At 45.2% G+C, this 20485-nt stretch overlaps 1 protein-coding gene across 1 annotated transcript in view; it reads left to right on the top strand.

Moving 5' to 3' along the window:
- Positions 1-1013: 1013 nt before the first annotated feature.
- The window catches only part of mdm1 (Mdm1 nuclear protein), a 35951-nt gene continuing 16479 nt past the window's right edge, over positions 1014-20485 (top strand). The window contains exons 1-9 of the mRNA XM_038996794.1: positions 1014-1127; positions 1705-1810; positions 3388-3689; positions 4018-4158; positions 7236-7424; positions 9035-9177; positions 9685-9781; positions 17705-17919; positions 18275-18526. Coding sequence (XP_038852722.1) covers positions 1777-1810; positions 3388-3689; positions 4018-4158; positions 7236-7424; positions 9035-9177; positions 9685-9781; positions 17705-17919; positions 18275-18526 — 1373 coding nt within the window. The 5' untranslated portion in view covers positions 1014-1127; positions 1705-1776. The remainder of the gene's footprint in view (positions 1128-1704; positions 1811-3387; positions 3690-4017; positions 4159-7235; positions 7425-9034; positions 9178-9684; positions 9782-17704; positions 17920-18274; positions 18527-20485) is intronic.

The following is a 20485-nucleotide window of genomic DNA, read 5'->3' as shown; positions in this document are numbered from 1 at the left end:
ATTTTTGTAAAGAAAAAGTAGTGTGTAGTTACAGTAGTAAGCCACAATGCTACATAGCAAAATAAAGTAATTAACTACTGAAAACACTACCTACATTTGAATGTAGTTCAACTACCACCAAACACGTATATTTTATTATTAATTTGAGAGGAGCAGCAAATACCTTGGACATAAAGACATTGATGATAGCTGTTGCCCAAAAAACACTGCAGGCGTACCACATCCATTATATGGTATAGATTAGTGTCAAAGCTTCATCCTCATCCAATCAAATTTGTCACATGCGTCGAATACAACAGAACTTACAATGAAATGCTTACTTACAAGCCCTTAACCAACAACGCAGTTTTTTAGAAAATACCAACAAAAAAAAAGTTACAAATAAAAGTAACAAATAATTAAAGAGCAGCAGTAAAATAACATCATGTACAAAATAAGTTACAAACAATGCGAAAAAAAACAACAACAAAATAACACGGTTGGTTAAGAGCCCATAAAACGGCAGCCATCCTCACCGGCGCCATATCAGTCCATAGATGGTGTGAAGTTGTCCAAGTGCATGTCCATGACACAACTGAACATCTAGCAAAAATCCATATTCTATTCTGGTGGAAATGAAAACGGGAGGAGAATGTGTCAACAGTGGAGGAGCATAGGTATGACACATGGCGACACAGCTACTAGAAATCAACCCCTCTAAATTACAACAGGTTTGATCATCACGCATGCGCGTTTCGACGCTTTGCCAAGGCAACGCAAAGACGCTTCTGTAACCGTCCAGATACCTTGCAGAACTTGTAACTACAACTTGCAACAATAACAACCTAGCTGGAAAATACAGACACAGTTTTCCCAAACGCCTGCAGAACTTTAACAACAACAAAAAAATGCCAGTACATTTCAAGGTAAACAAATGTACTTTTTCATTGAACGAGTGCAATAGAAATTCAACTCTTGGCAGTGTTTTGAAACACGACGTCAGGTATCTACGTCACCGCTTAGAGTGAGGAGAAGAGGTTTCGATTGATACAGAAATGGAAACATTGCTTCATTTGCACAAATACATGTTAGTTTACTAACATCGTGCATTGCGATTACAGCGGATAAACAATCTTCGACGATTGCAGGTATAGCTAGCTAGACGGGGAAACAATCAAATCCCACTTCCAAGGTGTCGGTTATTAGCTTGGTTAGCTACGTGTTTACTAACACGTTACAATGGTATAAAGCGGATAAGCTAACGTAAACTAGCTAACAGTGGCTATTTCGTGTTTTTATTGATAAATAGAGAGACATAGTAACGCGCTGGTTCTAGCCTTCAAATAAATGTGTCAACTGCATGACATTGTAAATGGCAATAGAGGATTTGTTTAATGTGGTGTATTGCGTTAGTATGATTAATCAGCCTAGATAAAGACAGTGGTACAGTATGGTTTAGAAACTGTGGCCTATACAGCTGCTAACTTGCTAGATATACTGTAGCTGCGATCTCAGTTCACAGATTTCATTCAAACAAATGGAGCCAATCTGTTTCCTAGGCAACATCTGACCAACACGAATCATGCAAATGTTTGCGCATGCATGACGCGTACGGTTCTTTTAAAGGCATGCTATTTGCTAAATGTATCCCACTTAAACAATATAGTAAGTCATGTTTTCCTAAACTATTTGCTAATGTTTGGATTGTCACACTCACATGCACAGGGCATCAGTGAGTACAAGAAGAAATTTAAAGACCGGGTAGCGCGCTCCAGAAGCGCCTCTCCTCAGCGACGGATGCGCTTAGCTGGACTTCGATCTGACCAGATGGGTAAGATTTATTTATTTATTGATTGATTGATAAAGACCCTTTTCCAGTACACGACACACTGACGTCACGCACAGATGCCCGCGACTCTTGGCTGCATTGAAAAAAGCTGTCGCCATCTGCGTCCCTTCAACAAAGCCTGAATTTAAGTTTTTATCACTTCTAAACAAAATAACTTTTTGGGTTCTCGGACGCGTACAATGATGTTTTGATTCTCGCTTGAACAGTCGCTAAGATTATATTTGGATGTGAACTTTGCAAAATAACTTTTTTTTGGATGCGGCAGGTGTTGGCTAGAATGTTAACGTTCATTGACATACTGTAGTCTGTAGCAAAAGCTAGCCAAAGAGCCATTTTACTGGTTGAAGTGTTAAAAAATATATGTATATAATGCAGTCAAATTTGCGATGATGACACACACATTATATTAAGCAGGACATTCATACAAGCCTTAAAATCCTGTTATAATCCAAAAGTAGTGTGAAATGCACTCATAAGCAACATGTAAATAGAGGTGGTTTTTTGTGTGTGTTCTGTCACCAACTTGCTCTATGGCCCTTCCTGAGGCAGTGTTTGCAAAAACAGAAAGGGGTCTATATGACCCGGTAACAGTATAAAATGCCATGTTAACATATCAAACATCTTTAAAGCACTGAGCCCAACTCTACTATTCTTATTTCACATTTGAGTCATAGTGAGTGAATACATTTTCATACTGGTCCTCCGTGGGAATAGAACCCATAACCCTGGCTTTGTAAGCACCATGCTCTACCACCTGAGCCACATGGTCAACTATCATCTCTCTATCATCCATATTACACCAGGTATCAGTAGAGACACTATCATCTCTCCTTCTATCATCCATATTACACCAGGTATCAGTAGAGACACTATCATCTCATCGCTCTATCATCCATATTACACCAGGTATCAGTAGAGACACTATCATCTCTCCTTCTATCATCCATATTACACCAGATATCAGTAGAGACACTATCATCTCTCCTTCTATCATCCATATTACACCAGGTATCAGTAGAGACACTATCATCTCTCCTTCTATCATCCATATTACACCAGGTATCAGTAGAGACACTATCATCTCTCCTTCTATCATCCATATTACACCAGGTATCAGTAGAGACACTATCATCTCTCCTTCTATCATCCATATTACACCAGGTATCAGTAGAGACACTATCATCTCTCCTTCTGTCATCCGTATTACACCAGGTATCAGTAGAGACACTATCATCTCTCCTTCTATCATCCATATTACACCAGATATCAGTAGAGACACTATCATCTCTCCTTCTATCATCCATATTACACCAGGTATCAGTAGAGACACTATCATCTCTCCTTCTATCATCCATATTACACCAGATATCAGTAGAGACACTATCATCTCTCCTTCTATCATCCATATTACACCAGGTATCAGTAGAGACACTATCATCTCTCCTTCTATCCATATTACACCAGGTATCAGTAGAGACACTATCATCTCTCTATCATCCATATTACACCAGGTATCAGTAGAGACACTATCATCTCTCCTTCTATCCATATTACACCAGGTATCAGTAGAGAGCCTCAGTTTCTGTCCAAGAGGAAGGTGCCCTCCTCCCACACGCCCCAGGTGTCCAGCTCCTTCCAATGGAACCCCACCACCACAGAGCCCCCACAGAGACGGGATGAGACCCCCAGACCTGGTACCTCTCCCCTGGCTCCTACCCCAGAGCGAGTCCACACCCCTCTGGCCCCTAGGGGTCCCCCTCCTCCAGGGGACCCTCAACGAGGCCCGACCACTCTTCAGGGCCAGACTCACACCCGGAGCCCCCTGGCTACTGTAGAGAGAAAGGACCAAGCTTTCAATGGGGTGAGAATGGTTGTTATTTATTACATATATGGAAATACGTGTGTTCGATTTAGCTTGGGGTTTGCACTTTTGAGACTATTCCATTGGCTCCATTGTACCAGGCAAACTAAATCAAGCGCAGCTCATGTATTTGAAAGGACCATTTGACACACGAATTTGACCCAGGCCTTCTAAGCAGCCCGTGGCCTGTGCAGCAGACAGTTCATTTTTTGTTTGTTTAACCTTTATTTAACTAGGCAAGTCCGTTAAGAACAAATTCTTATTTACAATGACGGACAGTGAGTTATTACAAGTTACCTGTGTAGTAAAGTGAGAAATGTGATTCCAGGTTGACCATGTGTTGAGGAGGAAGGCAGGGCTGAAGTCGTCTGGACAGAGGACTGCACTACAGAACTCAGAGTACAGGAAACAGTTTCCGTGGAAAACACCTGTAGCTGGCCACGCCTCCCCACTGCTGGCTGCAGAACAGGTGTTAGTTGTTCCACTCATATCCTCATCTTGTCTGAACGTATACAACCCCAAACATCCATAACATCCATGTTAAAGCCCTGATAGCCACACGTTTGAAGTAGGCATTTCCTGGTCATAGAGGGGCCATATGCACAAGTATTAAGTAAGATTCACTGCTTCTTGTTACACCCTGAACCCAGGATTGGTCACCCCCTCTGCCCCATTACTAGTTAGTCTTGTTACACCCTGAACCTAGGATTGGTCACCCCCTCTGCCCCATTACTAGTTAGTCTTGTTACACCCTGAACCCAGGATTGGTCACCCCCTCTGCCCCATTACTAGTTAGTCTTGTTACACCCTGAACCTAGGATTGGTCACCCCTTCTGCCCCATTACTAGTTAGTCTTGTTACACCCTGAACCTAGGATTGGTCACCCCTTCTGCCCCATTACTAGTTAGTCTTGAAAACCCGACCGTCGGCAACACAGTGACTAGGACCTGGTTTTAATGAGGGAGTCTTTTGAAAACCCGACCGTAGACAACACAGTGACTATGACCTGGTTTTAATGAGGGAGTCTTTTGAAAACCCGACCGTCGGCAACACAGTGACTAGGACCTGGTTTTAATGAGGGAGTCTTTTGAAAACCCGACCGTAGACAACACAGTGACTATGACCTGGTTTTAATGAGGGAGTCTTTTGAAAACCCGACCGTAGACAACACAGTGACTATGATCTGGTTTTAATGAGGGAGTCTTTTGAAAACCCGACCGTAGACAACACAGTGACTATGACCTGGTTTTAATGAGGGAGTCTTTTGAAAACCCGACCGTCGGCAACACAGTGACTAGGACCTGGTTTTAATGAGGGAGTCTTTTGAAAACCCGACCGTAGACAACACAGTGACTATGACCTGGTTTTAATGAGGGAGTCTTTTGAAAACCCGACCGTCGGCAACACAGTGACTATGACCTGGTTTTAATGAGGGAGTCTTTTGAAAACCCGACCGTCGGCAACACAGTGACTATGATCTGGTTTTAATGAGGGAGTCTTTTGAAAACCCGACCGTAGACAACACAGTGACTATGACCTGGTTTTAATGAGGGAGTCTTTTGAAAACCCGACCGTCGGCAACACAGTGACTATGATCTGGTTTTAATGAGGGAGTCTTTTGAAAACCCGACCGTCGGCAACACAGTGACTATGACCTGGTTTTAATGAGGGAGTCTTTTGAAAACCCGACCGTAGACAACACAGTGACTAGGACCTGGTTTTAATGAGGGAGTCTTTTGAAAACCCGACCGTAGACAACACAGTGACTATGATCTGGTTTTAATGAGGGAGTCTTTTGAAAACCCGACCGTAGACAACACAGTGACTATGATCTGGTTTTAATGAGGGAGTCTTTTGAAAACCCGACCGTAGACAACACAGTGACTATGATCTGGTGTTAATGAGGGAGTCTTTTGAAAACCCGACCGTAGACAACACAGTGACTATGATCTGGTGTTAATGAGGGAGTCTTTTGAAAACCCGACCGTAGACAACACAGTGACTATGATCTGGTTTTAATGAGGGAGTCTTTTGAAAACCCGACCGTAGACAACACAGTGACTATGATCTGGTTTTAATGAGGGAGTCTTTTGAAAACCCGACCGTAGACAACACAGTGACTAGGACCTGGTTTTAATGAGGGAGTCTTTTGAAAACCCGACCGTAGACAACACAGTGACTATGACCTGGTTTTAATGAGGGAGTCTTTTGAAAACCCGACCGTAGACAACACAGTGACTATGATCTGGTTTTAATGAGGGAGTCTTTTGGCCTAGAGGAGCTACGTCACTACCTACGTCGATAAGGGGGGGACAATTCTGGGGACTCGCCTAACTAATCACGAGGCAGACATGCCAGAACGCTGGGATATAAAACCAAACTTTGCAGTGGTTTTAGTTGAGGTAGTTGATGTAAACTAGCTACTGGGGCGGCAGGTATCCTAGTGGTTAGAGCGTTGGGCCAGTAACCGAAAGGTTGCTGGATCAAATCCCCGACCTGACAGGGTAAAAACAGTGGGTTAACAAGGCAGTTAACCCACTGTTCCCCGGGCCCTGAGCAAGGCAGTTAACCCACTGTTCCCCCGGGCCCTGAGCAAGGCAGTTAACCCACTGTTCCCCGGGCCCTGAGCAAGGCAGTTAACCCACTGTTCCCCGGGCCCTGAACAAGGCAGTTAACCCACTCTCCCCGGGCCCTGAGCAAGGCAGTTAACCCACTGTTCCCCGGGCCCTGAACAAGGCATCTAACCCACTGTTCCCCGGGCCCTGAACAAGGCAGTTAACCCACTGTTCCCCGGGCCCTGAGCAAGGCAGTTAACCCACTGTTCCCCGGGCCCTGAGCAAGGCAGTTAACCCACTGTTCCCCGGGCCCTGAGCAAGGCAGTTAACCCACTGTTCCCCGGGCCCTGAGCAAGGCAGTTAACCCACTGTTCCCCGGGCCCTGAGCAAGGCAGTTAACTCACTGTTCCCCGGGCCCTGAGCAAGGCAGTTAACCCACTGTTCCCCGGGCCCTGAGCAAGGCAGTTAACCCACTGTTCCCCGGGCCCTGAGCAAGGCAGTTAACCCACTGTTCCCCGGGCCCTGAGCAAGGCAGTTAACCCACTGTTCCCCGGGCGCTGAAGATGTGGATGTTGATTAAGGCAGCCCTCCGCACCTCTCTGATTCAGAGGGGTTGGGTTACATGAGGAAGACACATTTCAGTTGAAGGCATTCAGTTGTACAACTGAGTAGGTATCTACTTGTGAACTATAACCTCTGTGATCTCCATGTTGCTAGCTACTATTTAGTATTTTATTCAAGAGGATAAAGTAGTGATGTAGGAAGTGACGTAGTTCCTCTATGCCAAAAGAGTCCATCATTGAAACCAGACCTCAGTCACTGTGTTGCCCAGGGTCGGGTTTTCAAAACATGACTAGTTTGAGAGATAGGCTATCTACCCAAGCTGTGGAGCAGAGATACTGTTTTTCCAAACAGCCAGTAGATGGTAGCAGAGTATTTGAGTATGAATCAACTATGAGTTACAGTATATTTCCTGCGTGGTCTTCTCCAGATGCTGTACACCAGCCACCGGTCCATCCCTCCCTTCAAGTCGAACCCGGTGCTGGTGTTGGAGAGTGAGTACAGCAGGAATTTTAAAGCCTCTCCTCCTCCCAGAGGACCACGACTACGCAGCCATGTAGACGGGGACCAGGTGCCTCTGTTCCAGAGAGAGAATGTTTCACCTGAGAAAGCATCAAAGGTACTTCCAAGTTCTACTCAGTCCAACAACGCCACACTACAACTCAATCTTTGTTCTGGTAATTGATTTATTCAACCTCTCATGTACCAGACTTTACAAACGTGTCTTCGCTGGCCAGAGACCAGCACTCAAACCAGATCTGATTCTGGGTGCCAAGATTAGGCCACAATATAATACTCCCAGCGTTGGCAATATCTTCAACGCTACCTTTTGTATTTCAATAAGGAAGCAGATAGCCCTACTTACTTATAACAAGTATTTGTAACTGATTTCTGGGAAGAAACGGATACATTAGGTTACATTAGACTGCAAGGTTTTTCTCTGTTTATTGACATTTCAAAAACCCCTTGGAGGAATACAATGAACACCTAGAACGTCCAATATGAAAGAGGAATACAATGCACACCTAGAACGTCCAATATAAAAGAGGAATACAATGCACACCTAGAACGTCCAATATTAAAGAGGAATACAATGCACACCTAGAACGTCCAATATGAAAGGGGAATACAGTGAACACCTAGAACGTCCAATATGAAAGAGGAATACAATGCACACCTAGAACATCCAATATGAAAGAGGAATACAATGCACACCTAGAACGTCCAATATAAAAGAGGAATACAATGCACACCTAGAACGTCCACTATGAAAGAGGAATACAATGAACACCTAGAACGTCCAATATAAAAGAGGAATACAATGCACACCTAGAACGTCCAATATGAAAGAGGGATACAATGCACACCTAGAACGTCCAATATGAAAGAGGAATACCATGAACACCTAGAACGTCCAATATGAAAGAGGAATACAATGCACACCTAGAACGTCCAATATGAAAGAGGAATACAATGAACACCTAGAACGTCCAATATAAAAGAGGAATACAATGCACACCTAGAACGTCCAATATGAAAGAGGAATACAATGAACACCTAGAACGTCCAATATGAAAGAGGAATACAATGCACACCTAGAACGTCCAATATGAAAGAGGAATACAATGCACACCTAGAACGTCCAATATGAAAGAGGAATACAATGAACACCTAGAACGTCCAATATAAAAGAGGAATACAATGCACACCTAGAACGTCCAATATGAAAGAGGAATACAATGAACACCTAGAACGTCCAATATGAAAGAGGAATACAATGCACACCTAGAACGTGCAATATGAAAGAGGAATACAATGCACACCTAGAACGTCCAATATGAAAGGGGAATACAGTGAACACTTAAAACTTCCAATATGAAAGGGGAATACAATGCACACCTAGAACTTCCAATATGAAAGGGGAATACAGTGAACACTTAAAACTTCCAATATGAAAGTAAATAAAGCAGTTATTTAGATCATGTACTCCACATGCCACGCTGGATTCACCCACTGGAGTGTACAGGAGGTTTGGTGGTATTTCTGTACTGGTTCTACTGGTTCTATCCCCAGATTCCTCTGACTGACTGTGTGCATCCCAAATGGCCCCCTATTCCCTATATAGGGCTCTTGTCAAAAGTAGTGCACTATGTCGGGTATAGGGTGCCATTTGGGACGACGCAGCCTTTACGAATGGCTCTGTTCTGTTTGTTGCGATGATGACATCAGAGCAAGCGGAAGAAGAAGAGGGAAGAGAGAGAGAGAAAGTCCAGCGTCGTAGCAGAGAACATTCCAGTTCCACAGCCTCAGGAGCAACGGGCGGACCAGGAAGTGAAGTCACAGAGCCCCCAGAAGGCACATCTTTCCCACAGGTGAGATCAGCGGTCAGTTGTGATTACAGGGTAGATTGTAGGGTGAAGTTACCTCTACACGCTGATCCTGGGTTCATTTAGCATTCTTTCCCACTAATGGTTAAGGTTAGGATTGGGGGAGCTGATCCTAGACCTGTCCCTTTGGGAAACTTCACCTGGAGTCAGAGGTCAGGGGTCGGGAAGGGGAAGTAGGAGGGGAAAGAGAGAGGCAACCTGTCAGTAATAGGAAGTTTCTCATGTATTGTATATTGTCTCTTTCCATCTTCACTTCCTGCTATGTGTCATGCAGTATTTTGGTAATAATTACTGGTAACACTGCTCTCTCTCTCTCTGAGAATCATATGGAACTTCTCCAATGGACAGCAGCAGGGTTTGGTCATTCACATGTGGCCTATTCAACTAATACATTTTAGTTTAGAAATGATAATGCCAAGTGCAATGCTAAATGATCACTGAATATACATGATCTGACTTGGCCTGTCTGTGTGTTTCTGTCCCTCTCTCCAGAAAGGTGAAATCAGAGTATAACGCCAACTTCCGCTCTCCGCTGAACTACATATATAAGGACGGAGCCTGGGTCAAGGCTACCACGGTAGGAGAGGAGGTCAGTAGTTATTACACTGGCTACCACGGTAGGAGAGGAGGTCAGTGGTTATTACACTACCACGGTAGGAGAGGAGGTCAGTAGTTATTACACTGTCTACCACGGTAGGAGAGGAGGTCTAGTTATTACACTGTCTACCACGGTAGGAGAGGAGGTCAGTAGTTATTACACTGTCTACCACGGTAGGAGAGGAGGTCAGTAGTTATTACAGTGTCTACCACAGTAGGAGAGGAGGTCAGTATAGTTATTACACTGTCTACCACAGTAGGTGAGGAGGTTAGTGTAGTTATTACACTGTCTACTGCAGTAGGAGAGGAGGTCAGTATAGTTATTACAGTGTCTACTGCAGTAGGAGAGGAGGTCAGTATAGTTATTACACTGTCTACCGCAGTAGGAGAGGAGGTCAGTATAGTTATTACACTGTCTACCACGGTAGGAGAGGAGGTCAGTGTAGTTATTACACTGTCTACCGCAGTAGGAGAGGAGGTCAGTATAGTTATTACACTGTCTACCACAGTAGGAGAGGAGGTCAGTGTAGTTATTACAGTGTCTACCAAGGTAGGTGAGGAGGTCAGTGTAGTTATTACACTGTCTACCACGGTAGGAGAGGAGGTCTAGTTATTACACTGTCTACCACAGTAGGAGAGGAGGTCAGTAGTTATTACACTGTCTACCACAGTAGGTGAGGAGGTCAGTGTAGTTATTACAGTGTCTACCAAGGTAGGAGAGGAGGTCAGTGTAGTTATTACAGTGTCTACCAAGGTAGGAGAGGAGGTCAGTGTAGTTATTACAGTGTCTACTGCAGTAGGAGAGGAGGTCAGTGTAGTTATTACACTGTCTACCACGGTAGGAGAGGAGGTCAGTAGTTATTACACTGTCTACTGCAGTAGGAGAGGAGGTCAGTGTAGTTATTACAGTGTCTACTGCAGTAGGAGAGGAGGTCAGTGTAGTTATTACACTGTCTACCACAGTAGGAGAGGAGGTCAGTGTAGTTAATACACTGTCTACCACGGTAGGAGAGGAAGTCAGTGTAGTTATTACACTGTCTACCACGGTAGGAGAGGAGGTCAGTGTAGTTATTACACTGTCTACCGCAGTAGGAGAGGAGGTCAGTGTAGTTATTACAGTGTCTACCACGGTAGGAGAGGAGGTCAGTATAGTTATTACACTGTCTACCACAGTAGGAGAGGAGGTCAGTATAGTTATTACACTGTCTACCACAGTAGGAGAGGAGGTCAGTGTAGTTATTACACTGTCTACCACAGTAGGAGAGGAGGTCAGTGTAGTTATTACACTGTCTACCACAGTAGGAGAGGAGGTCAGTATAGTTATTACACTGTCTACCACGGTAGGAGAGGAGGTCAGTGTAGTTATTACAGTGTCTACCGCAGTAGGAGAGGAGGTCAGTATAGTTATTACACTGTCTACCAAGGTAGGAGAGGAGGTCAGTGTAGTTATTACAGTGTCTACCGCAGTAGGAGAGGAGGTCAGTATAGTTATTACACTGTCTACCACAGTAGGAGAGGAGGTCAGTATAGTTATTACACTGTCTACCAAGGTAGGAGAGGAGGTCAGTGTAGTTATTACAGTGTCTACCACGGTAGGAGAGGAGGTCAGTATAGTTATTACACTGTCTACCACGGTAGGAGAGGAGGTCAGTGTAGTTATTACAGTGTCTACCGCAGTAGGAGAGGAGGTCAGTGTAGTTATTACAGTGTCTACCACGGTAGGAGAGGAGGTCAGTGTAGTTATTACACTGTCTACCGCAGTAGGAGAGGAGGTCAGTGTAGTTATTACACTGTCTACCGCAGTAGGAGAGGAGGTCAGTATAGTTATTACACTGTCTACCACGGTAGGAGAGGAAGTCAGTGTAGTTATTACACTGTCTACCACAGTAGGAGAGGAGGTCAGTGTAGTTATTACAGTGTCTACCGCAGTAGGAGAGGAGATCAGTATAGTTATTACACTGTCTACCGCAGTAGGAGAGGAGGTCAGTGTAGTTATTGTATAAAGTAATGACCTACAGGCTCTAAGTAAATGTCATGGATATGGCTGAAGTCTCTATAACCCATTCTCTCTTCCCATCCTCCATTGCAGGGGCGTGACAGTCAGCATAGTCACGTTTGGTATCACGAGGTAACACGGTCTATTCTCCCCGCTGTTCTACTGTACCTTCCTTCTCTTTTGGCTGTTGGCAATGACCCCTTCCCTCCTCTCACGTTTATATCAAACTGAGTGATGATACACGAGTGAACGGAACACCTGTGTATCCACCTTAGAAACAATACAATGAGCAAAAATAGTTTCCATTGTTGATTTTCAGAAAGGTCCCATACCTGATATCTAGGCCTGAGATTGTTGATTTTCAGAAAGGTCCCATACCTGATATCTAGGCCTGAGATTGTTGATTTTCAGAGAGGCCCCATACCTGATATCTAGGCCGGAGATTCTTGATTTTCAGAAAGGTCCCATACCTGATATCTAGGCCTGAGATTGTCGATTTTCAGAAAGGTCCCATACCTGATATCTAGGCCTGAGATTGTTGATTTTCAGAAAGGTCCCATACCTGATATCTAGGCCTGAGATTGTCGATTTTCAGAAAGGTCCCATACCTGATATCTAGGCCTGAGATTGTCGATTTTCAGAAAGGTCCCATACCTGATATCTAGGCCTGAGATTGTTGATTTTCAGAAAGGCCCCATACCTGATATCTAGGCCTGAGATTGTTGATTTTCAGAAAGGTCCCATACCTGATATCTAGGCCTGAGATTGTTGATTTTCAGAGAGGCCCCATACCTGATATCTAGGCCTGAGATTGTTGATTTTCAGAGAGGCCCCATACCTGATATCTAGGCCTGAGATTGTTGATTTTCAGAGAGGCCCCATACCTGATATCTAGGCCTGAGATTGTTGATTTTCAGAGAGGCCCCATACCTGATATCTAGGCCGGAGATTCTTGATTTTCAGAAAGGCCCCATACCTGATATCTAGGCCTGAGATTGTTGAGTTTCAGAAAGGTCCCATACCTGATATCTAGGCCTGAGATTGTTGATTTTCAGAAAGGCCCCATACCTGATATCTAGGCCTGAGATTGTTGAGTTTCAGAAAGGTCCCATACCTGATATCTAGGCCTGAGATTGTTGATTTTCAGAAAGGCCCCATACCTGATATCTAGGCCTGAGATTGTCGATTTTCAGAAAGGTCCCATACCTGATATCTAGGCCTGAGATTGTTGATTTTCAGAGAGGCCCCATACCTGATATCTAGGCCTGAGATTGTCGATTTTCAGAAAGGTCCCATACCTGATATCTAGGCCTGAGATTGTTGATTTTCAGAGAGGCCCCATACCTGATATCTAGGCCTGAGATTGTTGATTTTCAGAGAGGCCCCATACCTGATATCTAGGCCGGAGATTCTTGATTTTCAGAAAGGCCCCATACCTGATATCTAGGCCTGAGATTGTTGAGTTTCAGAAAGGTCCCATACCTGATATCTAGGCCTGAGATTGTTGATTTTCAGAAAGGCCCCATACCTGATATCTAGGCCTGAGATTGTTGAGTTTCAGAAAGGTCCCATACCTGATATCTAGGCCTGAGATTGTTGATTTTCAGAAAGGCCCCATACCTGATATCTAGGCCTGAGATTGTTGATTTTCAGAAAGGTCCCATACCTGATATCTAGGCCTGAGATTGTTGATTTTCAGAAAGGCCCCATACCTGAGATCTAGGCCTGAGATTGTTGATTTTCAGAAAGGCCCCATACCTGATATCTAGGCCTGAGATTGTTGATTTTCAGAAAGGCCCCATACCTGATATCTAGGCCTGAGATTGTTGATTTTCAGAAAGGCCCCATACCTGATATCTAGGCCTGAGATTGTTGCTCTGATAGGTTGCTGTAAAGATGAATTGTGAGTGTGCGTGCGTGTATGAGAACACGGTGTGTGTGTGTGTGTGTGTGTGTGTGTGTGTGTGTGTGTGTGTGTGTGTGTGTGTGTGTGTGTGTGTGTGTGTGTGTGTGTGTGTGTGTGTATGAGAACACGGTGTGTGTGTGTGTGTGTGTGTGTGTGTGTGTGTGTGTGTGTGTGTGTGTGTGTGTGTGTGTGTGTGCGTGCGTGTATGAGAACACGGTGTGTGTGTGTGTGTGTGTGTGTGTGTGTGTGTGTGTGTGTGTGTGTGTGTGTGTGTGTGTGTGTGTGTGTGTGTGTGTGTGTTTCAGGCAGTGTCAGCGTCAGTACAGTGAGTCAGCAGGAGGTTGGTTAGACAGTGTTCTTCTCTCTATTCAACCTGAACATGCTGAGTGGTTAACCGTACCTTGTACGACACGTGGAAACCTGGCCCATCAACTTCATGGAACATGTACTAAATATAGTCTAGATGTGGAAGAACTTTCTAGAAAACGATTGCCGTTTGTCTTCTAAGTAAAGTAGTTTAATACACAGCAATTATAATGAAGGAATTATTAGGACCGTTAGTTGGGCTACGTTGATACCAAGTCTGATTGGTCTGATGTTCCACTCCAGGATCGGGCTCAAAGCCATTTCCAGTGGGCTCTAGTTTCATTGAGGAAATCAATGAGGACAGAAAGAGATGTTTTTGTTCGTCAGCTGAATGAGGATTTTCTGTTGAATTTCAGTGTAATCGACCTCTAATACCAGTCTATCATTCTACCAGTCTACCAGTCGACCAGTCTATCAGTCTACCAGTCTATCAGTCTACCAGTCTATTCCCTATATAGTGCACTACTAGAGGCCTATGGGTCCTGGTCAAAAGTAGTGCACTATATAAGGAACAGAGTGCCATTTGGGAGGAAGACTGTGTCCAGATGCCAGCCTAGGTCTAGATGCCAGCCTAGGTCTAGATACCAGCCTAGGTCTAGATGCCAGCCTAGGTCCAGATGCCAGCCTAGGTTCAGATGCCAGCCTAGGTCCAGATGCCAGCCTAGGTCCAGATGCCAGCCTAGGTCCAGATGCCAGCCTAGGTCCAGATGCCAGCCTAGGTTCAGATACCAGCCTAGGTCCAGATGCCAGCCTAGGTCCAGATGCCAGCCTAGGTTCAGATACCAGCCTAGGTCCAGATGCCAGCCTAGGTTCAGATGCCAGCCTAGGTCCAGATGCCAGTCTGTGTCCAGATGCCAGCCTGTGTCCAGATGCCAGCCTAGGTCCAGATGCCAGCCTAGGTCCAGATGCCAGCCTAGGTCCAGATGCCAGCCTAGGTTCAGATGCCAGCCTAGGTTCAGATGCCAGTCTGTGTCCAGATGCCAGCCTAGGTTTAGATGCCAGCCTAGGTCCAGATGCCAGCCTAGATCCAGATGCCAGCCTAGGTTCAGATGCCAGCCTAGGTTCAGATGCCAGCCTAGGTCCAGATGCCAGTCTGTGTCCAGATGCCAGCCTGTGTCCAGATGCCAGCCTAGGTCCAGATGCCAGCCTAGATCCAGATGCCAGCCTAGGTTCAGATGCCAGCCTAGGTTCAGATGCCAGCTCAGTGTGTGTTGTGTCGTGCCCTGGCTTTGCTTGTGTGCAAGAGAAGAGAAGATATGGCCTCTGCCTGCTTGTCAGTCATCTGTTGCATCATTGTGTGTGTCTTAAAGCTATTGATAACACTTTCTGTGTTTAGAACTCTCTACCACACACCTGTGATCAGTATCAGAGGAAAGCGTTTACTCACAGAGCTCTGATTCTGTGATCAGTATCAGAGGAAAGCGTTTACTCACAGAGCTCTGATTCTGTGATCAGTATCAGAGGAAAGCGTTTACTCACAGAGCTCTGATTCTGTGATCAGTATCAGAGGAAAGCGTTTACTCACAGAGCTCTGATTCTGTGATCAGTATCAGAGGAAAGCGTTTACTCACAGAGCTCTGATTCTGTGATCAGTATCAGAGGAAAGCGTTTACTCACAGAGCTCTGATTCTGTGATCAGTATCAGAGGAAAGCGTTTACTCACAGAGCTCTGATTCTGTGATCAGTATCAGAGGAAAGCGTTTACTCACAGAGCTCTGATTCTGTGATCAGTATCAGAGGAAAGCGTTTACTCACAGAGCTCTGATTCTGTGATCAGTATCAGAGGAAAGCGTTTACTCACAGAGCTCTGATTCTGTGATCAGTATCAGAGGAAAGTTGACTTTGCAGCTAAAAAAAACGACAACTAAACATGAGTCTGCTGCCTTTGCTTCTGATGCCACAGATACTGCAAGGCCCCCCTTACCATGTGCTGTTAATGTGATGCCACAGATACTGCAAGGCCCCCCTTACCATGTGCTGTTAGTGTGATGCCACAGATACTGCAAGGCCCCCCTTACCATGTGCTGTTAATGTGATAACACAGATACTGCAAGGCCCCCCCTTACCATGTGCTGTTAATGTGATAACACAGATACTGCAAGGCCCCTCTTACCATGTGCTGTTAATGTGATGCCACAGATACTGCAAGGCCCCCCCTTACCATGTGCTGTTAATGTGATAACACAGATACTGCAAGGCCCCTCTTACCATGTGCTGTTAATGTGATGCCACAGATACTGCAAGGCCCCTCTTACCATGTGCTGTTAATGTGATGCCACAGATACTGCAAGGCCCCTCTTACCATGTGCTGTTAATGTGATAACACAGATACTGCAAGGCCCCCCTTACCATGTGCTGTTAATGTGATAACACAGATACTGCAAGGCCCCCCTTACCATGTGCTGTTAATGTGATGCCACAGATACTGCAAGGCCCCTCTTACCATGTGCTGTTAATGTGATGCCACAGATACTGCAAGGCCCCTCTTACCATGTGCTGTTAATGTGATGCCACAGATACTGCAAGGCCCCTCTTACCATGTGCTGTTAATGTGATGCCACAGATACTGCAAGGCCCCTCTTACCATGTGCTGTTAATGTGATAACACAGATACTACAAGGCCCCTCTTACCATGTGCTGTTAATGTGATGCCACAGATAGTACAAGGTCCCCTCTTACCATGTGCTGTTAATGTGATAACACAGATACTGCAAGGCCCCTCTTACCATGTGCTGTTAATGTGATGCCACAGATACTGCAAGGCCCCCCTTACCATGTGCTGTTAATGTGATAACACAGATACTGCAAGGCCCCTCTTACCATGTGCTGTTAATGTGATAACACAGATACTACAAGGCCCCTCTTACCATGTGCTGTTAATGTGATGCCACAGATACTGCAAGGCCCCTCTTACCATGTGCTGTTAATGTGATAACACAGATACTGCAAGGCCCCTCTTACCATGTGCTGTTAATGTGATAACACAGATACTGCAAGGCCCCCTCTTACCATGTCCTGTTAATGTGATAACACAGATACTACAAGGCCCCTCTTACCATGTGCTGTTAATGTGATGCCACAGATACTGCAAGGCCCCCTCTTACCATGTGCTGTTAATGTGATGCCACAGATACTGCAAGGCCCCCTCTTACCATGTGCTGTTAATGTGATAACACAGATACTGCAAGGCCCCTCTTACCATGTGCTGTTAATGTGATGCCACAGATACTGCAAGGCCCCTCTTACCATGTGCTGTTAATGTGCTTGAAATGCTTCTGTACAGTATTCATATGAAGTTCTTCAGGAACTGGATTTAAACCATAACCTGGTCCCAGGTCAGTCTCTCGCCGTCTCCATTTCTATCATTGTCAAGACAAACATGTTTGGTATGATGATTCCATAAGTTAGTTGACAAGAGAGCAGAAACAGACACGGCACCAGGCTAGGTTCCAGCTATATAACATAAAGAATCTGTGTTGTCACTGAGCCGTGTCACAGACCCGGCACCAGGCTAGGTTCCAGCTATATAACATAAAGAATCTGTGTTGTCACTGAGCCGTGTCACACCTGTCTGGCTGGAGCAGCCTGCTACTTTTAATGATCAAATTAATGCTATCAGCCAACCGATCAATCAACCGTCCTCGCAGGTCCGAGAGCTTCGTAAGAAAGCGGAGGCCTACAGACAGAGGGCGTGGGGGACCCATTTCTCCCGCCTCCACCTCAACCAGATCCTGTCGGACCAGAACCAGCTGTGGGAGGCCTCCACCCCTTCCTCCTCTAACCTCAGCTCTGGGACAGGTTCAGGGGACGGGGAGGAAGACAGCAGCAGGAGCCCTACCCCCCAGGCTCTGGAGCTCGCTAGGTGAGGCAGACAGACCACAGAGCTGGCTGTAGCATGACATTAGCATGTCTTTAGTGTGGGCTGGATGTGTAGTAAGCCTGTCTCAGGGGTTCCCATAGATGGGATGCAACTCTCGGCCTCAAAATCGGGCCTTTGTAAGCATAGAATGAAATGGAAATGTAGCCAAATTATTTGACTTAGAAGCAGAGCCACATATTTCTGGGTAGAAGCCACAGAGGTAGGTGGGTGGTTGACCAAGCTATATGGAGTAGGGGAAACTGATGCGGAGAGTCCTTTACTGGGGTCTTAATAAATCTGACCTATTAAGGTCATGTGCTCTGTGTGTGTCCCTCATCCTCTCCCTGTGTGTCTGTAGGGTTGACAGTAGCTCCAGCTCCGTAGCCGGACCCCCTCCCCTCACCCCCGTGTCCAGTAGAAGGAGCTCCACCCGGGGGGCTGGGGACACAGCAGACCTCCCTGGAGCCCCTAACCCTGGAGCCCCTACCCTACCTGTTCAGAGGAGACTAGCCTGGGAGGAGGAGACAGGGGCTGGGGGTGGAACGGGGGAGAAGAGAGAGGAAGAAGAGGACAAGGAGAGAAAGGATGAGAGAAAGGAGAGAAAGGATGAGTATGTGGTTGTTTCATTCCCTCTCCAATTCCTGTTGATTTCTGTATTCATTGAGTGGCTTTGAGTTCTGAGTTTCCTCCACTCTGTTGTTATCCATATTGGAGACGGTCAGTTCTGTTACCTCCACTCTGTTTATATCCATATTGGAGACGGTCAGTTCTGTTACCTCCACTCTGTTTATATCCATATTGGAGATGGTCAGTTCTGTTACCTCCACTCTGTTTATATCCATATTGGAGACGGTCAGTTCTGTTTCCTCCACTCTGTTGTTATCCATATTGGAGACGGTCAGTTCTGTTACCTCCACTCTGTTTATATCCATATTGGAGACGGTCAGTTCTGTTACCTCCACTCTGTTTATATCCATATTGGAGACGGTCAGTTCTGTTACCTCCACTCTGTTGTTATCCATATTGCAGACGGTCAGTTCTGTTACCTCCACTCTGTTTATATCCATATTGGAGACGGTCAGTTCTGTTACCTCCACTCTGTTTATATCCATATTGGAGACGGTCAGTTCTGTTACCTCCACTCTGTTTATATCCATATTGGAGACGGTCAGTTCTGTTACCTCCACTCTGTTGTTATCCATATTGGAGACGGTCAGTTCTGTTACCTCCACTCTGTTGTTATCCATATTGGAGACGGTCAGTTCTGTTACCTCCACTCTGTTTATATCCATATTGGAGATGGTCAGTTCTGTTACCTCCACTCTGTTTATATCCATATTGGAGACGGTCAGTTCTGTTACCTCCACTCTGTTTATATCCATATTGGAGACGGTCAGTTCTGTTACCTCCACTCTGTTGTTATCCATATTGGAGACGGTCAGTTCTGTTACCTCCACTCTGTTTATATCCATATTGGAGACGGTCAGTTCTGTTACCTCCACTCTGTTTATATCCATATTGGAGATGGTCAGTTCTGTTACCTCCACTCTGTTTATATCCATATTGGAGACGGTCAGTTCTGTTACCTCCACTCTGTTTATATCCATATTGGAGACGGTCAGTTCTGTTACCTCCACTCTGTTTATATCCATATTGGAGACGGTCAGTTCTGTTACCTCCACTCTGTTGATATCCATATTGGAGACGGTCAGTTCTGTTACCTCCACTCTGTTTATATCCATATTGGAGACGGTCAGTTCTGTTACCTCCACTCTGTTTATATCCATATTGGAGACGGTCAGTTCTGTTACCTCCACTCTGTTTATATCCATATTGGAGACGGTCAGTTCTGTTACCTCCACTCTGTTTATATCCATATTGGAGACGGTCAGTTCTGTTACCTCCACTCTGTTTATATCCATATTGGAGACGGTCAGTTCTGTTACCTCCACTCTGTTGTTATCCATATTGGAGACGGTCAGTTCTGTTACCTCCACTCTGTTGTTATCCATATTGGAGACGGTCAGTTCTGTTACCTCCACTCTGTTTATATCCATATTGGAGACGGTCAGTTCTGTTACCTCCACTCTGTTTATATCCATATTGGAGACGGTCAGTTCTGTTACCTCCACTCTGTTTATATCCATATTGGAGACGGTCAGTTCTGTTACCTCCACTCTGTTTATATCCATATTGGAGACGGTCAGTTCTGTTACCTCCACTCTGTTTATATCCATATTGGAGACGGTCAGTTCTGTTACCTCCACTCTGTTTATATCCATATTGGAGACGGTCAGTTCTGTTACCTCCACTCTGTTTATATCCATATTGGAGACGGTCAGTTCTGTTACCTCCACTCTGTTTATATCCATATTGGAGACGGTCAGTTCTGTTACCTCCACTCTGTTTATATCCATATTGGAGACGGTCAGTTCTGTTACCTCCACTCTGTTTATATCCATATTGGAGACGGTCAGTTCTGTTACCTCCACTCTGTTTATATCCATATTGGAGACGGTCAGTTCTGTTACCTCCACTCTGTTGTTATCCATATTGGAGACGGTCAGTT

This window comes from Salvelinus namaycush, chromosome 6 (assembly GCF_016432855.1).
Source record: "Salvelinus namaycush isolate Seneca chromosome 6, SaNama_1.0, whole genome shotgun sequence".
Classification (NCBI taxonomy): Eukaryota; Metazoa; Chordata; class Actinopteri; order Salmoniformes; family Salmonidae; genus Salvelinus; species Salvelinus namaycush.
This window is presented reverse-complemented; position numbering and strand designations above follow the sequence as displayed.